At 39.4% G+C, this 25,162-nt stretch overlaps 1 protein-coding gene across 3 annotated transcripts in view; it reads left to right on the top strand.

The window, feature by feature from the left end:
* Positions 1 to 25,162, top strand: part of LOC132913961 (gamma-aminobutyric acid type B receptor subunit 2) — a 124,911-nt gene that overhangs the window by 56,338 nt on the left and 43,411 nt on the right. Inside the window, exon 2 of one of the 3 annotated variants that reach the window (XM_060972656.1) lies at positions 5,066 to 5,732. In XM_060972656.1, the coding sequence (XP_060828639.1) occupies positions 5,424 to 5,732 (309 nt within the window). In that variant the 5' untranslated portion in view covers positions 5,066 to 5,423. Of the gene's footprint in view, positions 1 to 4,291; positions 5,733 to 11,361; positions 11,501 to 25,162 lie in introns of those variants that run through there. The other 2 variants (XM_060972655.1, XM_060972657.1) reach the window with 2 other exon arrangements.

Here is a 25,162-nt window from a genome sequence, read left to right as displayed (position 1 = left end):
CTACCGATTTTCATCCTCGAATTCTGATCAGCGATCATCCCTCTTCGTGCCAAACGAGCAAACCTTCACGTCAATCAGTGGCATCGCGTAAAACCGCGCCGCCTATTGGCCTAACCGACAATTTCTACGCGAATTTTCCGCACGCCAACACATTATAGGATGTTTCTCGATAAACTCGACGAAACTACGTCCGACAGACAAATACGCAACCCTTACCTTACCTCTTGGTACATCGTGCTGATTCGTAGAATTTGTCTTTACGTATCAGACGATCAAAATGATAATTTCATGGAAACTTTGCATCAGTCAGGATGAATTTCTCAAACGAATTTCTCGACGATCCCGAAACTTTGTTCAGAAAGCGTTCAATCCTGATGAATTGATCAGGAAGCAAGAAGTAGCATGAAGATTTCGAACCAACTGGGAACGAATATCCGTCTAGAAAGAAAACTTTCAAGGAAGGAAATTCGAATGTTATAATTCTGGGATGTAGAATTAAACGCAAAGGGTTATAGAACGTGAAATGTGATTCGGGATAAAAGAAATAGCAACAAATTTAGAACTAGAAATCAATTTGGGAAGAAGATGGATAATGAAAATGAACTTTAGGAGTTCTACATGCTTGAATAATGTTTTTATTTAATCAGAATTATCACAGTGACCATACCGATCGATTCTTAATTTTTCATAGAAAGTTTTTCACGTTTATACTTCTTCAGATACCACCATTTTTTTAACACTTTATTCATAAAAAGATAATAAAATCATATTGAGTATTGTAGGGTCTTTACTACAATTAGTTTATTTACAATAAATGAATTAAACAGATGTTGGTTAAACAGGAAACGATGGTTGTTTAACGTGAACTAAATACAATAACGTACTATAATTAAGACAACTAAATAGTTAATTTGTAACTCTCGTCACCATGGTTCCAAAGCTCTCTCTCTCACGCGGACCACACTCTCTCGACAACGCAATTCACACTCTCTGACTTTTCAACTAACACTGACTATTAATTCGTCTTTCTCCTTTAGCATCCCTTTGTCTTTTGTCTTAGCCCCACCACGCACGTGTTCCGCAACCGCTCGTGGTCAGGGTCACGCAGGCCTTTTCCGCGAAACTATTCGATTGAAGGACCGACGATACATTGTTGGACCTCTCGGCACTTAGGCTTTCTCGCGACATTGTTTATAGTTCGCCCGATATCTCTTAGACCTTTCGTCCACGATACTACAATATTTATATTAAAACTAAATACTTAAAAATATCTGTAAGATTCATTTCGGGTAACGCTCACCATCCGGGTAATACGCTTCATCAAAGAGAGATCTGCAAAGTTAAAGAAGTTAATTATAAGAAATCCTCGGAGAAAAGAATTCACCGAGGGATTAAGGAATTTCGTAGCTAAACTATAATACTAAGCTATAGCTACATGCGAAGTTGGATCGATTAAAAGACCGCCGACGAGGTGACGAAGAATAAACTATTTATTCTTCAACTTTCTGTATTTCTTTAAATCGCGACTTCGCTTCGTTTCATGCGAATCGTCTGGTTGAGACAGTCCGATTCGCGGTATGTTCAGAAGATGGCGAAACCCGTAAGAGCGTTCACGCGTCATAAAGGGGAAACAAACAAAAAAAGAAAGGAAAAAGACGAAAGCAATTCTTGAGCGGCGAAAAACGATGAAAAGATGGAGGTTAAACTCAACCCGAACGGTCAATTCTGCGAGAAAGACAAGAGACTCGAGTGTACCAGTGCGAGTGTTACGCTACCGAGGAATCAAGGGGAAGCTTTTAAAGAAAGTAATAGAGGGATATAAGGCTGTAAGACGAGCTACGATGGTACGAGATGAGAAAAAACCACGAAGAAGCCAGCCGAATAATTAAAGAACCTATTAAAAAAATATGGTTGTCGAGCAACGAAGAATGCAGAATGTTAACGGAGCGAGAAGGGAGAAGCGGTTAATTGGAAAATGAGAAATGAGAAACAGATTTGGTATTGGATAATGGGGAAATAGGATTTTCTTTCCCTTACTTCCGCTTCGTCTTTTCTCATCTCAACCCTATTCCTTTTTTCTCTTTCTTTTTTGCTTTTCTTTGCTCCCTCTTTCCTTCGTTTGCATCTTTTTGCCTCTTTACTTTTCCTCTTTTTCCAGCCCTGATCGTATAATGATTGACTGTCAGCTTCGCAATGTGTCCATCGAAAAAGATTCTATTTAAAAAGATTTCCCATGCGCACTATCGCTCGTAGGTATCTGGACAGTTCTAAGTTATTGCAAATACGAGTTATCACATCGAGTATCCAAATGCTTATAGATGGCAATGTACGTATGTGATAAATCACGACCTCAAGAGGGTTGGAAAAGTTGAGCTCAGTCGACATCATAATTACGTGCAAGCAATTAATGTAACATATATATGTAGAATAATAGCAAGGCCGCGTTTAACGTCCTGATCCCGGAGCAAGTGTCTCTTGAAACAGATGATGTCGTCCGATGTAAAAGAACGTTATCGACAGCTGCTGCTATTGTAATTGGGTACTTAAGGTTTAGAGGTTCCGGACACTTAACTTTACGATCATCCGAAGTTCATCGACTCGAGTGTTCCGGTCAAGTAGGAGCTCCGAGCAACCTGATATCAAACTTCCATCCATTCTCATTCTTCTTTCTGTTTAGCTCGTGAATTCTTCTTACGTAGTCCAAAGAATATATAGGTTTCCTCCACTAACCTTAATAACCTCGCGAGACAATTAATCGATCGCCTGAAATTTTATTTCTTTTCTTTTAGACGTAGAAATTAGATGATTCAGAAAGTTGGTAGCGTTTTTGATACTATAAAGACTCGTACAAACTATCTTAATTTGTTGTTAAGGAAGATAAGTTTTTAAAAAGAAAATGTTCTTTTTGCTAGAAACTTTCCAAATAATCCAATACCAATACATCGTATACGTGTATACTCCCGGTGTAATTATTTCCTACAGAAATTGGAAAATTCCTCGGGAAGAAAAAGTAAAATTGAACGAGTTTGCGTTAAACAACGATAGACAGTGAACAGGGCATATCCTGCTACCTCATCGTGGTAAGTAGTATTACTCTATAACTGGCCAGGCGCTGGCGTTCACCGCACCAAATATCACTTAGCTTTAATGAAAGAAGTTCATTAGAGAATACATTTTTTAATATCGTCGATGTGCAATGTGTCCGGAAACGTATAGAAATTACGGTGCAACGTGACGTGGAAAATGTTGATATTATTATTTACGTTGTCGACTTTGCTTTCTCAGTACTTTCTTTTTATCTCTGGTCCACCTAACAGAAATTCGCGGCGTTAGTAGTGCGTGGTTCATTTAACCGTCCTCTGCTTTACAACAGCAAGATAAAACACGTCCCGCATAGAGTGCAGCAATTAAGTAAATTCGCTATGTAATTTTGACTCACAATATTAAGGTAACAACTTCTATGAAACCTTTGTAAAGGAGGGAAATATTTTTGTTCGTGTGACTGGCGTGAAGTCAAATGCGAAATCGATAGCACTTCAAAATTATCGAATGGTACTCTGCTAGCTATCGGTGGTTCTGCTAGCGATATTTGCTATTTATCTTGCAATTCGTTTTGAAAATCTCAGTACTGCTAACGGTACCTGTCGCGCATGTTACGAATTACAAATTATTTCAAATTATTCGAACAGAAAAAAGAAATTAAAAAAATCTTATTCAAATACTTTTGAAAATCACAAGATTATTTTCTTTTTTTTCTAAATATACTTGTCTGACCTTTCTATTGCTAACAGGAATGTAGTATAAAACAACAAACGAGAGGCAGAATGGTCTTTCTTTAGCTTGTATAAACAGCTATCTACGACAAATTTATATCTGAATGACAGCCGTAAGTTGTTTAGTTTGCAGTCTCAATGTTAACTCTGCTACTGTTCCGTTTGGCACGATTGCCGCCTTAGAACCAGTTGCTTCATATCAGAATTAGTATGGCAACTTCCAACAAGTAGAAGCATTCTCTGAGGAGACGAAGTACGAGCAGATCTAGAAATACAGGGAACACGTTAAACGTGCAACCAGATAGACATGGTTTGTTCGCACAATATCTATCTTTAATTAGTGATTAACGATCCATGTACACTTATTAACGAACAATCATTGAACCGCTACTGGAATCGTGAGCAAATAAGGAATTTTAGGTTATCTATCTTCGTTATCCGACTAAATGCAACGTTGCAGCTCGTATATTAGAATTTATGAATCGCTTTAATTTGAGAAATATAAATTTTTGTTACAGATGCGACTCGGATGCAATGGCTGGCCCAATTATGGAAACAAATAACGTGCGACGACGGTGTAAAACTAAACAATCGAAAACATGAAATTCGTAGATCGCAAAAGTAATTAAAAAATGAAATAGCACCACGTTCGTTACACGCTCATTGAGAAATTTCGAGTCGAGGCAGCTTTATGCTGTTGTGCAATTTCTACGATACGTGTCTCTTGCGTACAAGAAAATATCCTAACCGAGCGAAATTTTCGCTATTTGCAACGCGTACTATTTGCCCGCGCTCTCTTCCTTTGGAAGATTGTCCGTTTTACGAGATTACGTCTGTCTGTAGGCGATTCGTGTAGACACCTCTTTTTTTTGCCTCGGTAACGCGAAAAGATTTCGTAGGCAAAAAGATGGAAGGTAATTTGGAAGCGTGTAAGCAACGGCGACGGCAGCAGCAACAGCGGCACCAGCAGCGATGGCGGCACCATCAACAGCAACTCCAGCAACAACAGCTAACCAGGAAACGGAAACATGTGGAACGTTTGAACGTTAAAAGAACATCCCTCGGTGAATGGTAACCGCGGCGGCGGCGGTCCAGTCCAGTCGGCAGTATCGGTAAAAACAGTAGCGAGTGAAACGCGTCGAACGAATACAAGTATCATCGATCGCATATCAGGTGATCGCGAGAATGAAATCGCGCGTTTACGCGTTGCCCGCGCGAGCACGATCGACACCGAAGTCAACCATAATAGACGCGACGTTAACAAAGAACGAGAGCAACGACGCATTCCAAAGGGAATAACAGGGAGAGAAAGAGAGAGAGAGAGGGAGAGAGAGAGAGAGGGAGAGAGAGAGAGAGGGAGAGAGAGAAAGAAAGAGCGAGAGAAAGAGAGAAAAGTAAAATGAAAGAGTGGCCGTTTGATACAGTCAATTAAGTTGCCTCGTCGCCATTAAATTTAAGCAGCGGTAAAAGCGATCGCTTTCAATGCACACGCGCACAATGAGATAGTACGAACCGGTGGCAAGATTACTGCTTGAGTAATCGGAAGCCGGCTAATAAAGCCAATTAAAAGTGTCAATCGGTAATCGATAGATCGTGTCTCGCTTTTCTAACAGACACTCGGAAAGTATTCGAGCGAAGTAGAAGAAAAGGATGGCTACGGTTCCAAGACGAACCAGTTCTAGCCGATGCTGGCCTGGTCTTTTAACGGCCGCTTACCTTTGCGCCTTCGTCCTGTGGATCGACGGAATGCTCGGCTGCGCCGGGCAGAGGCCGAAAAATATAGGCACGAAGAAACGAGACGTTTACATCGCCGGATTCTTTCCGTACGGTAGTCACGTGCCCGAGAGTCATATCGGTCGTGGTGTCATGCCTTCGGTCAAGCTCGCTGTTGATCATATCAACGAGAATCGCCGTGTCCTTAAAAACTACCGACTGCACATGTGGTGGAACGACACAGAGGTAAGCGCCCGTCATTTCATTTATTCTACGTTTACGTGTGTAATTTTGCATCCTGCATGCTGCTGTTCGTGAGCAGTTTGCGAACAATCTGCAAACTATGTTCACCAGCAGCGTGAACTTTTACGTGCAGCGAGTGAAGTCGTTAGCGAACACTGCTCGTCCGGAAGACGCATCAAAGGTACATTAAAGGGCTTCTTCGCGACAGTCCTGCATACGTTTTGTTCAAGAACAGTTCGCGAACAGTTTTGGCCAGGGTGAATCCAGCATAAACGTGAAATTTCCTATAAGAGTCATGACAATATGCGACTGAGACAGTTGAAAATTGCTTTTCGAATTGCATGTTCTTCTAATCTAATCTTTATCTTACACTAGTAAGAAATCTCTACGTCTAATGTTGATATGTTGGAAACATGTTCATTTGTTGACAGGATATATTAATCTCGCGGTAGCTTGATGCACGAATTTTTATTCGAAGCAAAATCGTCAGGTCACACTCGATTCTCATCGAGCTGTTTCGAATTAGTAATTTCAAGCTGCTCGTTCGATTCACGCCGCTCGAATTAACCTCGGGACGCAATCTTACTCGTTTAATTTATTTATCCTATGCATATTCATTAGATTCGTACGGTGCGCCGAACTTTACCGAAAAATCTATTACGCATATAGATATTCCGTAAAATCAATTTATTCGTTATCGTGCACGGCGCAACTGGTTTACGTGTTGCATGCAAAAATATCAACTCGAATAACCGGGGCCAATTTACCCTTGTACTTGTATTCTCAACGTTCTCATAAACTATGATATCGTCATTTTCAGTTGTGAATACTGACAATGAAATGTGTCCGGGGGGTTTCACGAGGGAAAGAGAGGATGTTAAAATTACATTGCCGTTCAAATCGCGTCATCCTCGCGTTTAAGCACACCTCGGCTTGGAGATCGATTCGCTATAAAACAAAGAAATGGCGCATACGCGTTTTAAGAACTTTCAAATATCTGACATTCCTACTCCACACAGGAGTCGATTGCGAAAATATCGGAAATATTTCCGACGCGGTTTAATAGAAAAGCGAGCCGTTCGGGATATCATCGATGTTGAGATATTTGCAGAAATTGACTCTAAAAGTGAACTGTTTCTCAGAACCCAAGGACTGTTGCTTAAGTCGCAGAAAAATAGCTCGAATCCTTTCATCCGTAAATGGTCGTGTTATTAATCGCTTTTCTGAAAACTTTGCTTCTTCCAGTTGTGTCACTTTTCTAATAAACCGACGATGCACAGCTACACAATTTAACTTTGCTTCATATTTATCGCAGATGCTACTCGGAACTTTCAAGTCGCTCTATCCTAACTCGATTTGTACTTTCAAAGCGCAAACCGATAGGTGATAGCGTAATGAATACATGCGGTGTTCTATATGGCGAAAAATAATGTACGACTGTTGGAATGTTCTCCTTTACTTTTATTATTACTATTATTGTTAAAAATACTTTATTATACACTGATAGAAAAAAGTGACATTTCACGATTTTTAATATGATTTGCCCTTTCGTTGACAATCGATATTCGCTCGGGAGAAACGTGTCGACGTGTGAGTTATTTTTGAGGGTAAAGAAATATATAGGGGACGTTTGATACGTCGATCGATCGAGAGGTCGGTTCCGGTCTCGATACTGTGCAGATATCCGGTCCTGATCTCTTACCAATCAACTTTATAAATCTCGCCGTGCCCGTCCAATACATCGAAAATTTTCATACGTGTTAAACGTCACACTTGCCTTTTTAAGGATATGGGTCAGTAGGTTCCCAAGAATTTTGTGCTTCATAAAATAGTAGCGTAAACGAAGCTTTTTCAACGTTTTTATTCGATTCCTCGCCAGTGGCTAGATTCACCTAAGTGCCTCCGTAGGCAGACATATTTTCTAAGCCAAATCAATTCGTTTATGTCCGAACGTAACTCCTTATTGTTGTATGGTTTCGAAAAATCTAAGAATACTATTTATTAGATATTTCCATATCAACCATTCCAGGATACTTGTATCTATGTAATTACAAAATGAAACTGTGAAGAGTTATGTTCTAATTTAACAATTCGTGTCTTCCGTTGTACTAAATTTTGGATGTCGAGAATGTAGCTGTCTGAATCTTACAGCCGTGAATCTAAAGAGGTTTACATTATTAATAACTCTGATGGGTGTTTAGGTTTCAATCTTCTGGCTAGGTAGCTTAGTAATTTGTTGCCAAGGGATTTATACGAGTTGCAATTCCGGCCTCGTGCACGAGAACAAATATCGTTTGTAAAAAGTAGAAATGCATTAAGCACGTTGCTTTGAGCGTCAAATAAGATGCCGGCGTGTTTGAGTATAAGAAACACTTTGTTTCAAGTGTCTCTCTGACTCTGAATCTTTCAAGTGTAAACGGCTTCACGTTAACGAAACTTCCTTGACTCTCGTCGCGGAGCCTTTTAATTGTAATCTCCTGAATATCGAAATCTCCGGTATTCTTTGTCGCGACGGAACTACAAACGGGAACCGATTACGAAGCTAATAAATATAAGACGCTTGGAACGACTAAGAGCAGGAAATCAGCGATCGGAATAGATCGTGTTTGGCAAAGTTCTTTCGAAATGTCGTGTCAGGTCATCCGTGAGAAATACCGGTGGACGATCACCGTTTTCCGTCTTTGTTGAAAATAACCGATGCTTACCACTAACGATGTTAATCGATATAAAAAGAGAGCACTTAGCGCTCTTAGCGTTCGCTCTTCGTTGAAAGTTTACCGTGTCGCTTAAGGCTGTCGACACCGTTTCCCGGCGAGACGACAATAATTCATTAATTGCATGACTCTCAAAATGTTTCCGCTCGAAAAAGACTCGCGCTTATCGCAGTTCGATGCTCGTCCATTTATATCTTTCATGTGAAAACGTTTGCAGCGAGCAAATCCGGATTTTAATTTACATTCCATTCGTATCTGCATCGTGTTATATCGTCTGGCAATAAGCTAGCAATAAGTAACTTAGAGTAATTGGAGGAAACGAACGATTTTTCAACCCAGAGAAGCGATGAATCTTTTCCGGTGACCATATTTCATAGAAACGTAATAAATCTGGTTGGTGATAGTTTACAAATCGCCGAGTGAAAAGCGCGGAACAGAGAGCGATCTGTTTCGAAAATTCCATCCGCCCCATTCCGTTTTCCCATGATTTTTCTCCTTGTCGCTGGACGAAGAAAAAGTCGTATGGTTGACGTCATAGTTTTGCCCGTAGTTTCATTTACTTCTCATTCTCTTCATACCTGTTCCTCGATTTCCGGCTAACTAGTTGACAGCAGAGAAATCGCGATCGCTCCGGAGATTTACGAAAAAGGGAGCTTCGTGTTGAAGTTTTATAAAATTGTAGCACGCTACGCCACGTCGGAAGGATTTCTCGAACGATCGATTCTTTCTTCTCGTAAATGGAAAAACAGAAAAACAGAAGGGGAAAACTGGATTCGAGATGAGTGTTTATTGAATTTCTTCGACGTGACCCCAAGAACGATCAGACACACGTAATATTTCGTATTATTTCGATCGTTTGTCCACACGAAGGCACACACATCCGGTAATACATGTTTGACAGTCGCGTAATCGCATAACGGTCAAATTCTCTTGATCACCTACCCTGACGTAGTAATGGCCATCGAAAAGATATGAATTCGTGGAATCACTGTCATCGATTTTGAAAATTTGTTTAAATTTCTTCGTTGTTTATGACCCTAGTCATATTTAACGTTTTATCGTAATTAGTTTATATTTAATAGATTAAATTGAAAGGTTCTTCGTAATTTGATTATAGCAATATTCGAGACTTTTATGCATTTATGCGAAATAGTGATTCGAATTCAAGTTGCTTTGATAGGAACTGTTGCGATATAAATTATTGAAACGCACCATCTACCTTATCTGGTAATACACGTTAGATGCACATGGGTTACTAACGTTCTAGGAACAGAAAAAGAGGTATGTAAGCTATAAATAACTGGTCTCTCGTATCTGAAATCAATGACTTTATTCGATGAATGTTCATCTAGTTTATTATTACTGAAATCGCATTTGTTACTAGCAATAATTTGGTAAATATAAAGACCAACTATTTTAATAAATGTAAATATCATTATCGAAATAAGAATAGAATGTATATTTATCGGATTGAATATCGGAATAAATCGATGTTCGTCATGTTCATTCGTTATCCATTATTCGAATAAAATCATCTACCTATCTCCGTTCTAAAGGAACGTTTGCGGATTGAATCGTTGAACGAGATAAATTATTACGCGAGGTGAATCAGCGGATTTTGAAAAAATCGCGTTTCCCGTCCGATCATAGATAAGAAACTAGAAGAACGATGAAATCGCATAAAAGCGAGCAACGGCTCTTTCGCAAGATGCAAGATAAGAAAGAAAAATCCTACTTTCTATTCGCCGATCTCTCTGAAAATTGCTCAAAAGGTGGAAAGGAAAGTTCGACAAGCAATCAATTTTTAAAGTTTTTGCAAATTACGCGGAATCGTGGATTCGAATCATAAATACGTAATGCACCAGGAGGATCGTTTGCGAGCAATGAACAAATTTATTACCTATCTCCATTCGATATTTCGATACACGCTTCAGAACATTAAATCTAATATTTTAAAGTGGTATCGATGGCTCGAAACGACGCGACGTTTGAGTGACGAGTGGAATTTTCGTTGTTACAATAACAACGCAATCGAGCTCTAAAAAATGCATTTCCATTATCGAGCACGAATTGCGATTGTTTTAGGGAAACGTTTAAATATCTATCTCGGTGATTTGCCTTAAAATCGCTTCGACCAAATTTCGATAAATATCAAAAATTCCAGTTCTATCTATATTGAATCACTACTAATTTTATTATTAATTTTATAGTAATGTTACAGATATCGATAGCAATCTCCTTTACCGTTTGATAAATTTTTCATTTATGATATTGATTTTCTATAGATATAAATTTATTACTTTTTCATGACAACAGAAATCTAAATTAATTTTATTGTTTAAATTTTCCGATACTATAAAACACGTAACAATTCTGGATTTTTGGTCATACTTCTTTCCATCACGTATAGGGGCACGACTAAACGAAATCTCAGCTATTATTCTACTAGGGAACTTTCCAAGTAGAATAGGTAAACGAATTGCGTCTCGTTCAATAGGCGCTTGGGCATGTTCGCGGTGTATCGTAAATAACAGTGAACGATTGTTTCCAATTCTTTCAGTCCATCCTTCCACCAGGCAAAATTGAATCTTTCTCGCATAATATTTCAGTTTTTCGATTTCTTCATGCCTTAGTTAAATCGAAACAAGGAACAGAATTTTGTTTAATATCGCAAGGCAATTTATTCAAGTAAAAGAAAGGCAAACATCGTGACAGCGCGAACTTCGAAATCGATTTACCCCGAGCGTAATAGTATTTTAATGCACATGACACATTGAAAAATACTTTCCCATATTTGGCTATTTCAAATTCTATTACGTTTGCGCTCCATTATATCGAAAAAGTTCAAAAGGTAGAAATTTATCAACGCAAAATAAAAGATGAAATTGTTTCGTGTATTTGATCCGTAGTACGTCATTTGCAGAATTTAAAGAAAAGGCATTGTAAACCTGTGAAGCGGATGTTTAAAAATTCAGTTTTACCGCTGAAAAGGACGAACTCGAGTGATGCGGCGAGGCGCGTTTAAGCAAAAATGACGCGACCAAGTTTCACAACCAGGTAAATGTTAATCAGCCGGAGGTAGGCATGGAGAATTTAACGCTTAAACTTTGGTTTATTCATCGGTAAGCTCGTTTAGCAAGTTTTCGGTCGAGTACCGTGATAAATTTTAGGTTGATCCGTCGCCAAGTTAATCTGCATTTATCTCGCAAAGATATGTAAATCATAATTACTGTTGCCACATTACCATCAGCTTATTCGAAATGTTACTCCATATTTCCCAAAGATTTACAATGAACATTTCCAAAAAGTCTCTGCAATCCGTGAAATCCGAATTTCACAGGTTTTATTTTCAAAAGTATCGTTTGTAATCGTCATTTTGTATTCGATGTATTTTTATATTTCGATTTATGAAGTTGACCAGCGTGACATCCGAACAATTCGATTATAAGGGATAAAATCGTTGCAATTTTATTTATTCAGAATTCTGCCACTGAAACGCATCTCGCCAAAAATAACCAATTTGCGAAAGCAATATAGATACTTCGATTTCGCCACGCAGAAGCGTAGCTGATTCTCTTCCGCCAACATAACTACCAATAGCTAGACCCGTGTAAGTAAGTTGGTCGTCGTGTCGGGAAGTTGGAAGACGTATCGCTAGGGAGGGGCTCCAGAAAGCGTGTCACATCGCATCGGGTACACGAAGAGAAGGATAAAAGCTGCGGTGGCTGTGGCGGCGTGGTTGTCGTCGTGGTGCTGGAGAAGGCAGCGTATGCGCGATCTGAAAATGTTGGGAGGCTCGAACGCATTGCCAAGGGAGATAACACGATGTGGAAGAAAAAGGGATTTGGTCGGTACGCGAGGTGTGATCGATCCGTAGATAATCGCGACCTACAGTTCCACTGATCAATAATAACGGTCCAGCTATTGGAAAGCCACGAACATTCTCGCCAATAAATTATACTCTGTGACCATCCGGAACTCGCCATTCCCCATTTTCCACTCGCCATTTCAACTTCCGTTTGCTCTTTTCCACGGATCAACGATTCCTTCGTCCATTCGTTTTCTTATCAGTTGCTTAGCATGATTCGCGGTTAACGATATAAAAAGCGAGATAGGAGCGTTAGAAGAGGTTAATAAAAACGGGGGAGAAAGAAGAAGAACGACAGGTCGAACGCGGTCAGAGGGGGTAGAAACGCAAAGGATAAAAGGAGTGATCGAACGGGGGAAATAGAGAGAGGGAGAGAGAGAGAGAGAGAGAGAGAAAAGGAGAGTGGAGAAAGCTCACCTTGACTCAGTGACTGTGCAGTATCGATCCACTGGGTAAACTCGCTAATATAATTGTCTCTCCGCCGCAAAAACTAACAGGCAGCTATGTTGCTGGCTCGGTAACGCAGCTGCTGCTAATTCGCGAGCATTGATATTTTTTAGCCAAGTTTTCGCGCCCACGGCTACGCGACGCGAATAAATTGGCTGACTTTTAACCGCACCGCGAATAATTCGTTGAGTTCGTTTCGCGGAAGGAAATCCGAGCTCGTTGCGTGCTCGAGCAAATTGAATGTTCGCACGACTTTTCTTGTCGTCGGGCGCGAATGATTTTTCCATTGGTTGGTCATGAATGTTTAAAGAGTAACGAAGAAGGTCGAAAGACCAGGGAGCAAAGTAGAAAAAGAAACGTTTCAGCACGTAACTTCATGTATATACACGGCACGGACAAAAGAAAATTCTAGTTAGCGTGTCATAGACGAAAGCTTATGAAGCGACTGGATTAAGTGAGAATGAAAGAAGCGTAAACTGGTTGTACCCGATGCGACGTGACACGATGCGTGCAAAACACCGCGATGTAGCCCTGAGTGATAAAGGCGAGCACGTGCATCGGCCTCGTCGTGCTAGGTCGATTCGGACGAAAAAGCCAGAATAAATTACGATGCTTTATCAACGAAGGAAAAACGACGTCCTCGTGCCGCAATTCTGTATCGTTCGGTGTTGTAAAATTAAATAGTTGATACATACGCGAGCTGTTTAATTCACCGGAAATGGAAAACGTGGAAATAACAATGACGATAATACATTTGAAACTGGGTGTAAAACTTAATCCGGACGAGCTTCATATGCATACATATTTATCGTGCGTTAAAAGCTTGAGAACAAATGCTTTTACTGTTCCTATTTGCTTAATTTCCGCAAGAACATAAATTTAAATCTATCCACGAATTAATTGTTCTGACTTTTATAATATATCGGTTTTTTAATTACATCGTATTTTTAATTATCTCTCTCTTTGATGTCTTTCATCACTTTATCGTCAGCAAAAAAGACACGTTATCATATTAAACGAACGAACGCGAGGAAACTTGGAATTCTACGTGGACGAAAGTCAATTTGCTGCGAAGTTAACCGATATCGAGACGTCTCGTGACGGAGCTGATATCTCGAATAGACATTCAGACAATAAGTTTTCGTAGGAAAGTCATACACGGTCCCGAAAGCCAAGACAGTTTGATCGAACGATCGAAACGGGTTTTCTTGTCCCGGGAGGGAAACACGGAAGTCATTCTTTTCACTCTAGATACAGCGTACGGGACAAGACAACGATCGCGAGTCACCTTTCTCGTGCAGGAACTCGGAGCCGCGCCCTCTTGGTTAAATTAGGCCTTGTAGAATTAGCAGCAGACGTTACAAGAATAGACTCGCAATATAAGTACCTTGTCGCGACAGTTAGGTGTATATGATATGGTTTTTAAGCGGAATTATCTAGATTAATCAAAATATCTTGCAATTTGCGCATTCAGTTACTTGATCTTCGTAAAAACCAAATTCTACTTTTTGCAACATTTTTTGCAATTTTATTTTAAATCTTGCAGCCACTCTGAATACCATATACGCTAACGCATTTTGTTATTTAACTATTTTAGTTACTACATTATGCTATATCTAGGAGTTATGAACGAACTGCACAATGTGTCTGACCCACAAGAGGGTGATTCTACTCGGGAAAGTGAGTACGGTAATTAGAGTGATTAAGGGCCTGGCGATGTTTATTTGCACAATGTCTGATAACTTTTTCACTGTTAAAGAATTGTAAAATACTGTGTATGAAAAATTACGAGTTCTTTGCTGATCGACGATAATGACGATAGATTTTCATTGGGACTTTTGATGTTGCATATTGAAAACATCATATTTTCAAAGAATAAAGTATTCTGATGGAAATCCCGTTCCCCTCTATGCTCGAATATCTATGAAAATTTGGTTGTAATATGATTCTCATTAGCGATTGCAGTTCGAATACAATTAATTGTGGATTATTCAATTATTCTTTGACCGGACGTACTCGAGTATTTATTCGCACGAATTCACGTAGCTCATATATATCGGGTCCTTCAATAATGATTATTTGCTATTTTCAGCTAAACAAATATGCACCATTTGTTGTAATTTCGTTGGCCCGTGAATTGATTTATCACCATTAATTAATTAGTGCCAGCGGTTTTTCTATCATCGTCCAAAGTTGATATATCGTTTGTATTCGATCAAAAATTCTCACGATTGGTTGTCAATTCTATCGTTTCAACATTTCTCGACACATTTCCATGTTTTATAGCTTCCATTCGCACTTTATTTCCCTCAATTTTTCCAATAATTTTTCTTTAACCCCGTTTACCAGGAGGTTCGTTTCTTTTCTTTGTTCTCTCCATTTAATCTGAACGCAATGGAAAGTCGACGCGATGGTAGAAAAATCGATCTATGGTAATCTCGGTCGACTGAATTTCCTTCGTTTATTTCTTCCCGCGAATTTAAACCGTCGATCGGTCTCTTTGGCAAAATTCTGATCAACAGCTGCTACAGAAGTCGTATTAGAGGTTAACTGTATCAATTACGTTTCGCAAAGTAAAACGTACGATAGATAACTGTATCTTCGAAATGCCTCGAAACGCTGAAAAATCTGTTTCAAAAATTTTGCAGTTGATTCACTCCTGGTTAATAAAAAACTCGGTATATCCGATAAGTTTCGATTCGAGTACGCATCGATACTTTTCCTTGACTGATATCGCGGATTTTATCATCCTAAACGTTCTATCAATCTCGATCGTATTGAATTTTAAAATAGTTCTCCCGTAGAACATGAAAAATGTGATTTCTTTCTCTCGTGATCTTGAATTATATCCTCGATTAGAATCGAGTCTCTCGAGTCGAACGTAATAAGTCTAAGATAATGTATTCTACGGATGATTGCTTTCCTTTGTAATTGTCACGCCATTGTAATCGCTACACAACAAATGACATTCTTTTGGGAGAATAAGGATGATCGAAATTGCGTTACATTCAATCACATCATTTAGTTGTTACGTTATTGGATCGCGTTGAATACCAAGAAACTTGGATCTCGTGAGGTCGAAAGAGTAAAGGTAAAGATAGAGAAAGAAGAAGAAAAAAGGAGGGAGAAACGATTTGCCCAAAGCTAAAGACTTCTTGGAAGTGGCTAAAAGATAAAAATCTTCGTTTCGAAGAAATTACGCTAGCTCGACGTAATGAGCACGATCTCGAACAATCGAATGGCTTCCTCTCTCTCTTTCTATAGTCTACGGCAAGTGTTGTCTCGAGATACGATAAATTGTTTTGGCGTCCCAATACATTTCCATCAATTCTAGACTTAATTAATAGTAAACAACATCGGATAGCAGATAACACCGGAACGAAACGGCAGCAACGAAACAGCATCGAGAGACTCATACGATCGAATCGAGAGGTTGATCAGCGGTGGAGAAGCACTGAAGTCCCTCAAATAGACTATCCTCGCTAAAGTTGGTAGAATTAGTCATTCAATTTACACAGTTAAAATATCCAATCCAATTGGAATTGCTTTTCGCAGGTAATCCTCGTCAATAAAAGCGTCTGGTTGAAATCGATTGAATGGATGATTACACGTAATAAACATCTCTTTCGTATTCAGTTATTTCAGAATCTCGTAGTCATTAATGATCGCTTCAAGATCGTTTATGCTCGATCTTTTGGCCAAAAAGCTGGAATTTCTAAATCTCTGTTAGTCGTCGTTACGATTCCAGCAAATAGCACTGGTGGATAAGGGAAAAGAATAGAGAAAGAGGAGGGAGAATTCGATTCGTCCTAGTAGGAGTAGCTAGCGATGGCCTGAAGACAATTCGGCACGCTTCGAATGTTATTCGTTACTTGGGAGTCCTTAGACGCTCGTACAATCTCGACTCAAAGTGTTTCAAAAATCTTGAAAGTTTCGAGAGTACTCCGGGGAAAAAATTTTTCGAGTAGCTACACAGCGAATCCCTAAGGTCTAAGTGAGGAGTTAGAAGCTAGAAGAGCGCGAATGCCACCTGCCGAAACAGAAAAATCTCGAACAATTTGACAACGTCCATCCTTAGTCCATCCTTAGATCAACGCGTGTGTGCGATTTTGAAACGTCGAAACTGACAGACTTAATACTTTGAGTTACAACGAAATGAGCGTTGTCCCAAGAAAATTGTTTGTAAAGTTTCAAAGCGAAGTGGCGAATGCCCATCGCTAACCCGAACTGTGTCTCCTATCCGAGTATATAACGATCGTCCCAGGCCATTCCCGCGGCTGGTCCCGTTCACCGGGAGTGAGATGTTTGCGATGGAATTTGAAAGTTCAACCCCGTCGAGAGGTTCGGTCCTTTTGGAGCTCTCATCCACTTCACCCTTCGCTGTTATGTGCCGCTTTACCTCCACTCGTCCGTCTAGTCTTCTGGCCCTCTCCCCACCAACCGGTGGCTGGATTTAAAGGGACACTCGAAAGAAATCCGCTCTTTCGTTTCTCTGTTATTCACTCCTCTTCCTCCGCTTCGCTCTTTCCGGCAGATCACCATATTGCGGTCGCGTCGTAGCTTCGCGCCACATTTCGCTCGTCGAGATAACTAAACTCGTTTCGAACGACTAACCCTTTCGTTTTAAAGAAAACGTGGAGGTGTATTTGCGATACAGAACATTTCGTTCGTATCTCACCACGATATCGGTTAGTAGGACGATAACGATGGGACAAGATAACGTCGATCTGGATAAGAAATCACAGGGCAGAGCCTTATTTCAGTAGACTTTTGCGCAATTGAAGATACTACCGATATAAGGAGATAATTTCACTTTCCGGTAATTTAAGTAAATCAATTAAATATCAACAAAAACCAGATCACTTTTTAAAACGTACTATAAATTTATACTGCGATAAAATGTATATAGGACTAATATTCATAGTAATAAGCTTTTGCTCTTTTGAATTTGAATCCTATACCTTTTTCCCCTCAGTAAACACAATTTAAACATAGAGCTGTCCCTTATAAAATTGAAGCACCTTAAAACTCTGTTAGTTGATGAATCCGTTACATATTTACAGACTCAACTCGAAACACCCTTTTCGAGTTTCTACGTTCGTTCTCATTAACCAAGTCGCTTGATTGCGAACCATTTGAATACAAATACCTCGGATAATCTGAGTCTTAAGGAACCTTCGCGGAGGATGTTAGTTCTTGCGAAATTACAGCATACTCTATCGATGATCATCGATTTGAAGTATAAGGTATCACAATGTTCAACTATTATCGTTCTCCTAATTCGCGGTTTATTCGGTTCTATCGTTGAACAGTGTCGTAACTGTAGCTGACGTAATCGAATTTCCTCGTTAATTAAAATGTCCACAATTACGTAGCATGGTTTGAAGCCCGGTTCCCGACGAGAACCCCGGATTTGTATTATCTAACGAGCTACGGAATAATTAGAACGCCATAAATCCAGTTGCGTTTAATACCGTGGATACCGCGAAAATGGGCCGGGAAGTAGGTCGCGTTTTGTATTTTCGCAGAACCGAAATTTCGAGAGGATAGGACAAGAGAAAGCGCGCAACCGAGTGTAGAAGATCGGTAAAACTTTCTATGGATACGCGCTGCTTCTCGCGAATCACATCGGTATGTTCGATATAATCGAGATACGTAAGTTCAATCGAAGTATCACACGCGACGATCATTAAAATTTTGATCGAATTTAAGGTGGGCAAAATTTATGGCGTAAAAAAAATTATGAAAGTTCAGTTTTCTTCGATATTTCGGAATGGTAGATAGGGAGTCTTAAACGAGGAGGACAGAGCTGCATTTTATAGACTTTTGTTTTGCGATTTTAGAATTTTTCACCAGGATAATGAAAATTGAATTTCTTTTATCGGAGAACGTAACAACGTGTAAAATTTCATCGCGGAAATCTCACTTTTTCCGCGCGATTAATAGAGATAAAAGTTTCGTTTGCGATTACTCGCGTAATCGATGCGCGTTATATTCACAGACGAACACCTTGTAGAGAAATGCAGCTGCTGGCTAGATGCGAAATCCATTTCGAGAGAGTAGTGAATATTATCTCACCGTATCGCACAGCGACATACAGTTCATTTATCGTCATTTTCGACCTATCGTTTCTTTGTCTCGATCTAGTCACAATTTACTTTGCGTTGCTTTTTTCACGCTGTCATTCTTGTTTCCTTTGAACCGTCCGTGTGTGAATTGTCGCTTCTGACAAATTTCGACGTACGTGTTACATATATGACCCGATTGCTCTATTTGACATATAGTATTCCGGATTATGATAATGCTACGTATTCGAAAAGGGATAGAGTAACGTTCATACGGACGTCAATTGGTCATAAGTTAGGAAGATGGAACGTTAATCCTTTATCGTTTAAACGTTTATCGGACAGAGATGGTGGAAGCAAACTTCAACTCGAATGTAACGTAAACGGTTGCTAGTTAGATTTTCGTTTGGTAAGTCGGAAAGGTAGGAAAATAAAGGAAAAGGAAGGAGAGCGTGACGGAAGAAGAAAAAATATCGCGACTTGGTAGACGGAGTTGGCAAGTTTTGGAAGCCGGATACGCGGTTGGCTTAGTAGTTGTAATTACAGAGCCTCCCTCCGGTACAAAGATAGGATTTACGTTGACAATGAAGACCGTTTCGAAATGATACGCTACATTCAAAATGGGCTAAAACGTAGCACTACTGATTGTAGCTTGGTACTTTACTATTTTCTTTAACGAGTTGTCTCAGAGTTTTATCATTTGTTTAACGTTCAATGGGTCAATATCATGCTCAAGATCATAACATAAGTTATACTTGAACGCATTTTAGCACCTTTTACATGGGAAAAGCATATACTTGCCAAAACATAAAGATCTAGAAGAAGCTCGAAGAAGGGACTTTAAAACCAATTCTTTTCACAGATTTTTCAAGATAATTATTTTCACTAATTATCGTCACGATCCAGATTTAACCTGAGAAATTTAGATTTAGTTTAAAAATTGTTTAATATTATTAAAAATAAACGAGGTACATACTTATATGTTTGGTTCTGTGATGCCTACAGTATATCATTTTGAAATAAGCGCTGTGTGCAAGACATAAAAATTCGTCCAGTGGTAAATGTATTATATCGTGCAACTTTGCGAACTACAAGATCTCCTTTGCAGAAACTGGCGATCCTCTTTCCAGGAAATATATACGTACACATAGTATCGAATAAATAGCGATTCTCCCTAGTCTAGAGAAAATTCTTGAAAAACTTTCTACAGAAGAATCGTCTGCAACAATAGACTTTTTGCTTTTCGATTGATCGACCTACCGCGCTCCACTTATAACTGCGATTCACCACCCTCTCGATATTTCCTCGTTTTCGAGCGTGTTTCACCCCCTCTTCGACTTTTCATCGTTCAAATTTACATCGCGCCATGTAATTTCCCGATTACTAAACCAAACAACTTGTTTTCGCGTGAAAAGCGAAAACACTAGAAGAAAACTATAATACACATACGTAGAACTCGTTGAAAATCATAAAATAGTAGTTTCCGGGATCGATACGAGCACAGAACTGAACCGCGAATTGAAAATTCCCGGTGGTATTTGTGTAATAGACGAGAGCTCGAAAGTTTCTAGCTTGTTTTGTTGGCAAGCCTCACCTCTCGAAACTTATACACGGACACGTATTTCTTGCATCTTCCTGTTTTTCCTTCCGATCGATAAAGTTATATAGTTTTCAGGCTAATTTTTGCCTGGCTGTTTGCGACTTTAAGTGGATACTCGACGCGGCTTCGAAACTCTCGATCTTGCGATTTCGTGTGCTTTCTAACCGAACCTCGTCCGGTTTAAACTCGATCAAAGTGTTTGCACCGGTCGATCTCGAAGAATCTCCTAGAAGGAAGAACACGCGTTCCTGGACAAAATCCAGAAGTCGAGCGAACAACTGATACCGGATGAAGGAATGTAAAGTTTCGCGTTTCGATGAGCCAAACTAGCCTACGTCTGCAAATAATTGTAGCAAACAATTGTAGAGAAACATTTACGATTGTTTTTAGTAAGACGTTCGTGTTTTAGTAACGTTCGTGTTTTTAATAACATTTTCGAAAAAATAATTTTCGATATAATTCATTTTTATAATTTTTAATTTCTGCCCTTCGTAATCAAATCGATGTACGTGACGTAAAAGTACCGGAATCCATATCATACGCAATGAATATGTTAACGAACTGAGGCTAAACTACATCTGCCATAGAAAATTTATCCGATTAACATGTTCATTGTGAATCCAATCTCCATTTCGAACAATGATATATACTCGCGAATAATTTCCATACAATAGGTACGTGTACGCTATAAAACTTGGGTACGTATTTGGCACGAATTGTTCTGAAATTTTTTTTGGCTATTTTATAGCTTTTATTTCGCGTCCCACACAATCAAGTCGCTACCATAGGAGATATAAAACATAAAAATACGTATTCAGTCATAAACGCATCGTACTCGGAGAATGTTAAAAATATTAAGCAACCGTGTAGCAGGATATCAAAGCGTATTGTAAATCACGGACTTAACAATCTTTTAATTAAAATATCTTGTCAAAAGATAATTTCAATGTTAGGTATTAAAAAGTTTGGTTGACGTTCTTTGTTGGACGATCTCGGATGAAGCTTTTCTCGATCGGAATGATTTTAGGCGAAAACCGGTATCGATAGGTTTGGCATTTACGTAGCAGGGGGAATAAAACACCGACAAAGGGTAAAGTGCATTCGATGAATACGAAAGTAACGATCGAGCTAGTGGATCTTCCTTTGTCCTCGAATAATTCTCTCTCAAAGGGGCGAACTAATGGCGAGCTTTGTCCATGCAAGGGAAGCATTTAACGGATGCCGACGTTCACTGTGACACACCTACAACAGTGTTTCTATCTTTGCGTACCTTTGTTTCTCCAATTAGGAATGCGAAAGAAAGAAAGAGAGAGAGAGAGAGAGAACGTGATCTTCGATTATTCTCGTTGGTTACATTGGAAGCGAAACGGAAGCAACGAACTCAGTGGAAAGTAAGAAAACGCGAAACACGGTTGAAATTCGGAAAGATGGAACGCAATCTTACGAGCGGATGAATCTATCGAACAATCGTGTTTATTCTTCGTCATTGTAAACTGTAATTTATTCGTGAAATTTGTCAACGCGCTTTGTCTGCAGGTTTAGCAAAGACTGTTAGCCTAGCGTTGTTGGAGTGAGCGTCAATTTCCTAACGAGTCCTCAATCCGCATGATTACATAAAGGCTTCCGTGTTTCGCGCGTTCACAAGAAGCGACGAATTTCGAAACTGTTGCAAGGCAAACGGAATTATGTATCGTGTCTTTCATAAGTTCGTTGCAGACTTTGAGAGACTTACATTGTAAGAGAGACTTGCATCGTATCTTGGAAAGTAGAGTTATTTCTAATAGGTACAATTACTTTTCCGTTCGTTCTTTAATCAATGTCTTTGGTTCTTGACCTTTAAGGTTGAAATCATAAGCTAAATATCTAGCAAACCACTCCCAAACAACCCCTTCACGAATAGCACTTTTTCGTTAACGGTAGATACTTTGTTTTGTGTTGTTTGTATTGCATTTTTGTCTTTCTAATCTAAATAAGAGTGAAACATCAAATGACACGAATGCATAAAATGTTTTTATACGCACAGATACTGGTATGTATAATTAAAGTGTTACGATTCAGAGAATGTGTAATAGTTAGCTTAAATTTCACACCATAAACAAGCACAAAAATTCCTATTAAAGAATTACCTATGAAAATCGGCACGAATTCACCGATTGATCCGATGAACCATACAATGGCCTAATTTCTATTTTAAAATCAGCTTATCAAAATCAGCTAACAATTCATCGATACGCTGAAAGCTATGCTTCTGTCGACGTTCTTCTTACTTTTCGGCTTGTACGTTTCCGATGCGATCGAACAGTAGGTAAATGTACGCGTGGACTACATCGAGCCAGGTATCGGTGCAGCTAGGAGGCAACTGGATCGAACGCGTATTTCCTGATATTCCACATTTTTCCTACTGCTTTTCGACAAGCCATGGAATTCGTAATACGACGCTTCCGCATTCTGATCCATTCCGCAAACAACGGTTTTCCTATCCAGTAGACGCGTTCGACGAATCTCGCTGGCCGACGTCGAAAGAAAGGAAGCTGGCTGCCGCAACAGCCTTTTGCAAGGAAAATTCGATAACGCGAACCTCGTCCATCGCTGCATATTTCTCGTGCATCAGACAACGGCCAGCTATTGTTCAAGTATTGCTTCTCACTCGATAACCTCTTAAATTCAGATTCCAGCTTATTATTTAAATGCCGTTCGTTTTTGTTTCCAATTGCATCGCATATATCGTGCATACGGTATTCGAGAAGGTAAAAAGAAATAAAAGAAAATAGAAAGGACACGCGCGTTATACACATTTTTTTCAGAACGATATTCGTTTTACGATATCGTTAGAAGGAACATCGCAATTCTCGCGCGTCGCTCGTGTCTCGTATTCCCGTAGTCTTTACAATATGTAAACGTTATTCGAGTGGTTCCAAACGGGCCAGGAAAAAAGAGAAAATGAGTGCGAGTAGGTTGCAGCGTAACATCTCCGTTTTCTTGCCCCCATCTCTCCACTGGGAAATATAACAGTCTATGGACGCACGTTAACACCATGGTTACAACGCGTTGTTGCTTCATGTTTCATTCGAGAAATCGCTACTGTGCGCTATTATCGCCTTTCTTTCCTACGATGTAAAAATAACCTCGGTTAATGTTGGTTAAGCTACAATCCAGTTACGCGCACGCTCATCTACAACGTTCTTTCTACAACGTTACGTGATCTCGCAGTTGATTAATAAGGGATATATTTCTCATGCTTTCGTTTGAAATAACAGTGACGCGGTTATCAATATTTTCTTTATATAGGTATTTTCTATATTTTCTCACCTGTGGAAATTTATTTTACTCGTTCTCGGGAGCGCGGGAAATAGCGAGTGACTACGAAATAGAAAATAAATTGGCAGTGAAAGAAATGTAGGAAGATTCGTTTACAATGTACAAAATATACGTTTCCATAGGAATACTGGAATTTTTTGGATAAACACGTAGAGTGCCATCGATTGAAAACGGCGAAATTTTATTAAATAATATGGTCACGTGTTCGTGACACGTTGCCTCTGCTGATAATACGCTATGTATCACGATGTATCGATCATGATTACATGTAAACATATAGGCACGTTACACGTGTACAAACGTGCAACCGATGAGCTGCATATATTACTCCGGAACGTTAACCGATAATTCGGTGAAATATATCAAACATTTGCCTAGCGTTCGCAAAGTCCAACGCCTTATCCGAGAATATTCCTTCAAGAATTCGCGATCTATCACGAACGAAATAATCGCGGATGGAGAAACGATGATATTAATCCTTTTTCCATATTTCGTTACAATCGAAATACAATTCGTTATCATCGCAAAGGAGAATTTTAAAAACCAACGAAGAATAACCCATTAATCCATTATTAGCATCCATTGTTCAAAGATTACATTGATGTTATGACTCGAATTTATATGTATGTACTTACAGTTTCATTTACATCTTTACATTACATGTTCATTGTGTCATTACAAAGAATTTTCTGTAAAATTTTCAATAAATTTTAAAAATGTATTTCAAACAAGTTACACGATACACGAAATAAAAGAAGAAACTGAAGCACTATTTCATGTGAACTATCCTATAGACAAATGATACACGTAGGTAGTTCTCGATAAAATCCGCGCATGTAAAGAATCTAAAGCGTTCAAACAGACGTTTCATACTTTATTTACATCATAACATGTAGTTCTTTCGGCGTCCACGCGAAACATTGTTGGCATTTCGTCGAAAAATATTCGCTGCGCCATAAAACTGTTCGTCAAGGTTCGTGGTCAAAGGAAGGAGAAATGTCGGAAAAATTAGAAAATTTATGTCCCTCGTTCTGAGTAATGTTTTACTCACGGTTACACTTGCCGCCGCTACGAAAGTCGAAGAATCAAAAAGAGATACGAGTACGAAAACAGAAACAAAGAAACGCGAAAGATAAAACAGCCGTCGCAAGCTAATGGGACGAGTTACGAGTAAACTAATGGTGCATTTGCGATGCAAATTCTTCTTTGCGGAATGCCTATTCGCGTCCGATTCTACAACACGCCAGACCTTTTACAAGCATTCTCCGTGTGAATCTATTGTTCCCAACATCCGTTGTATTTCGTGCTTTGCGTCTTTCTAACGAATTCCGCCCCGTAATCGCTGAATTCTTTCCATCGTTCCTTTAATCTCCGACGTTGGTCTACCCTTACACCAGCACTGTAAATCGCAGGCTAAGATT

This window comes from Bombus pascuorum, chromosome 14 (genome assembly GCF_905332965.1).
Source record: "Bombus pascuorum chromosome 14, iyBomPasc1.1, whole genome shotgun sequence".
NCBI classification, from domain to species: Eukaryota; Metazoa; Arthropoda; class Insecta; order Hymenoptera; family Apidae; genus Bombus; species Bombus pascuorum.
Note: the sequence above shows the minus strand (reverse complement) of the source record. Positions and strands in the feature narration are given on the sequence as shown.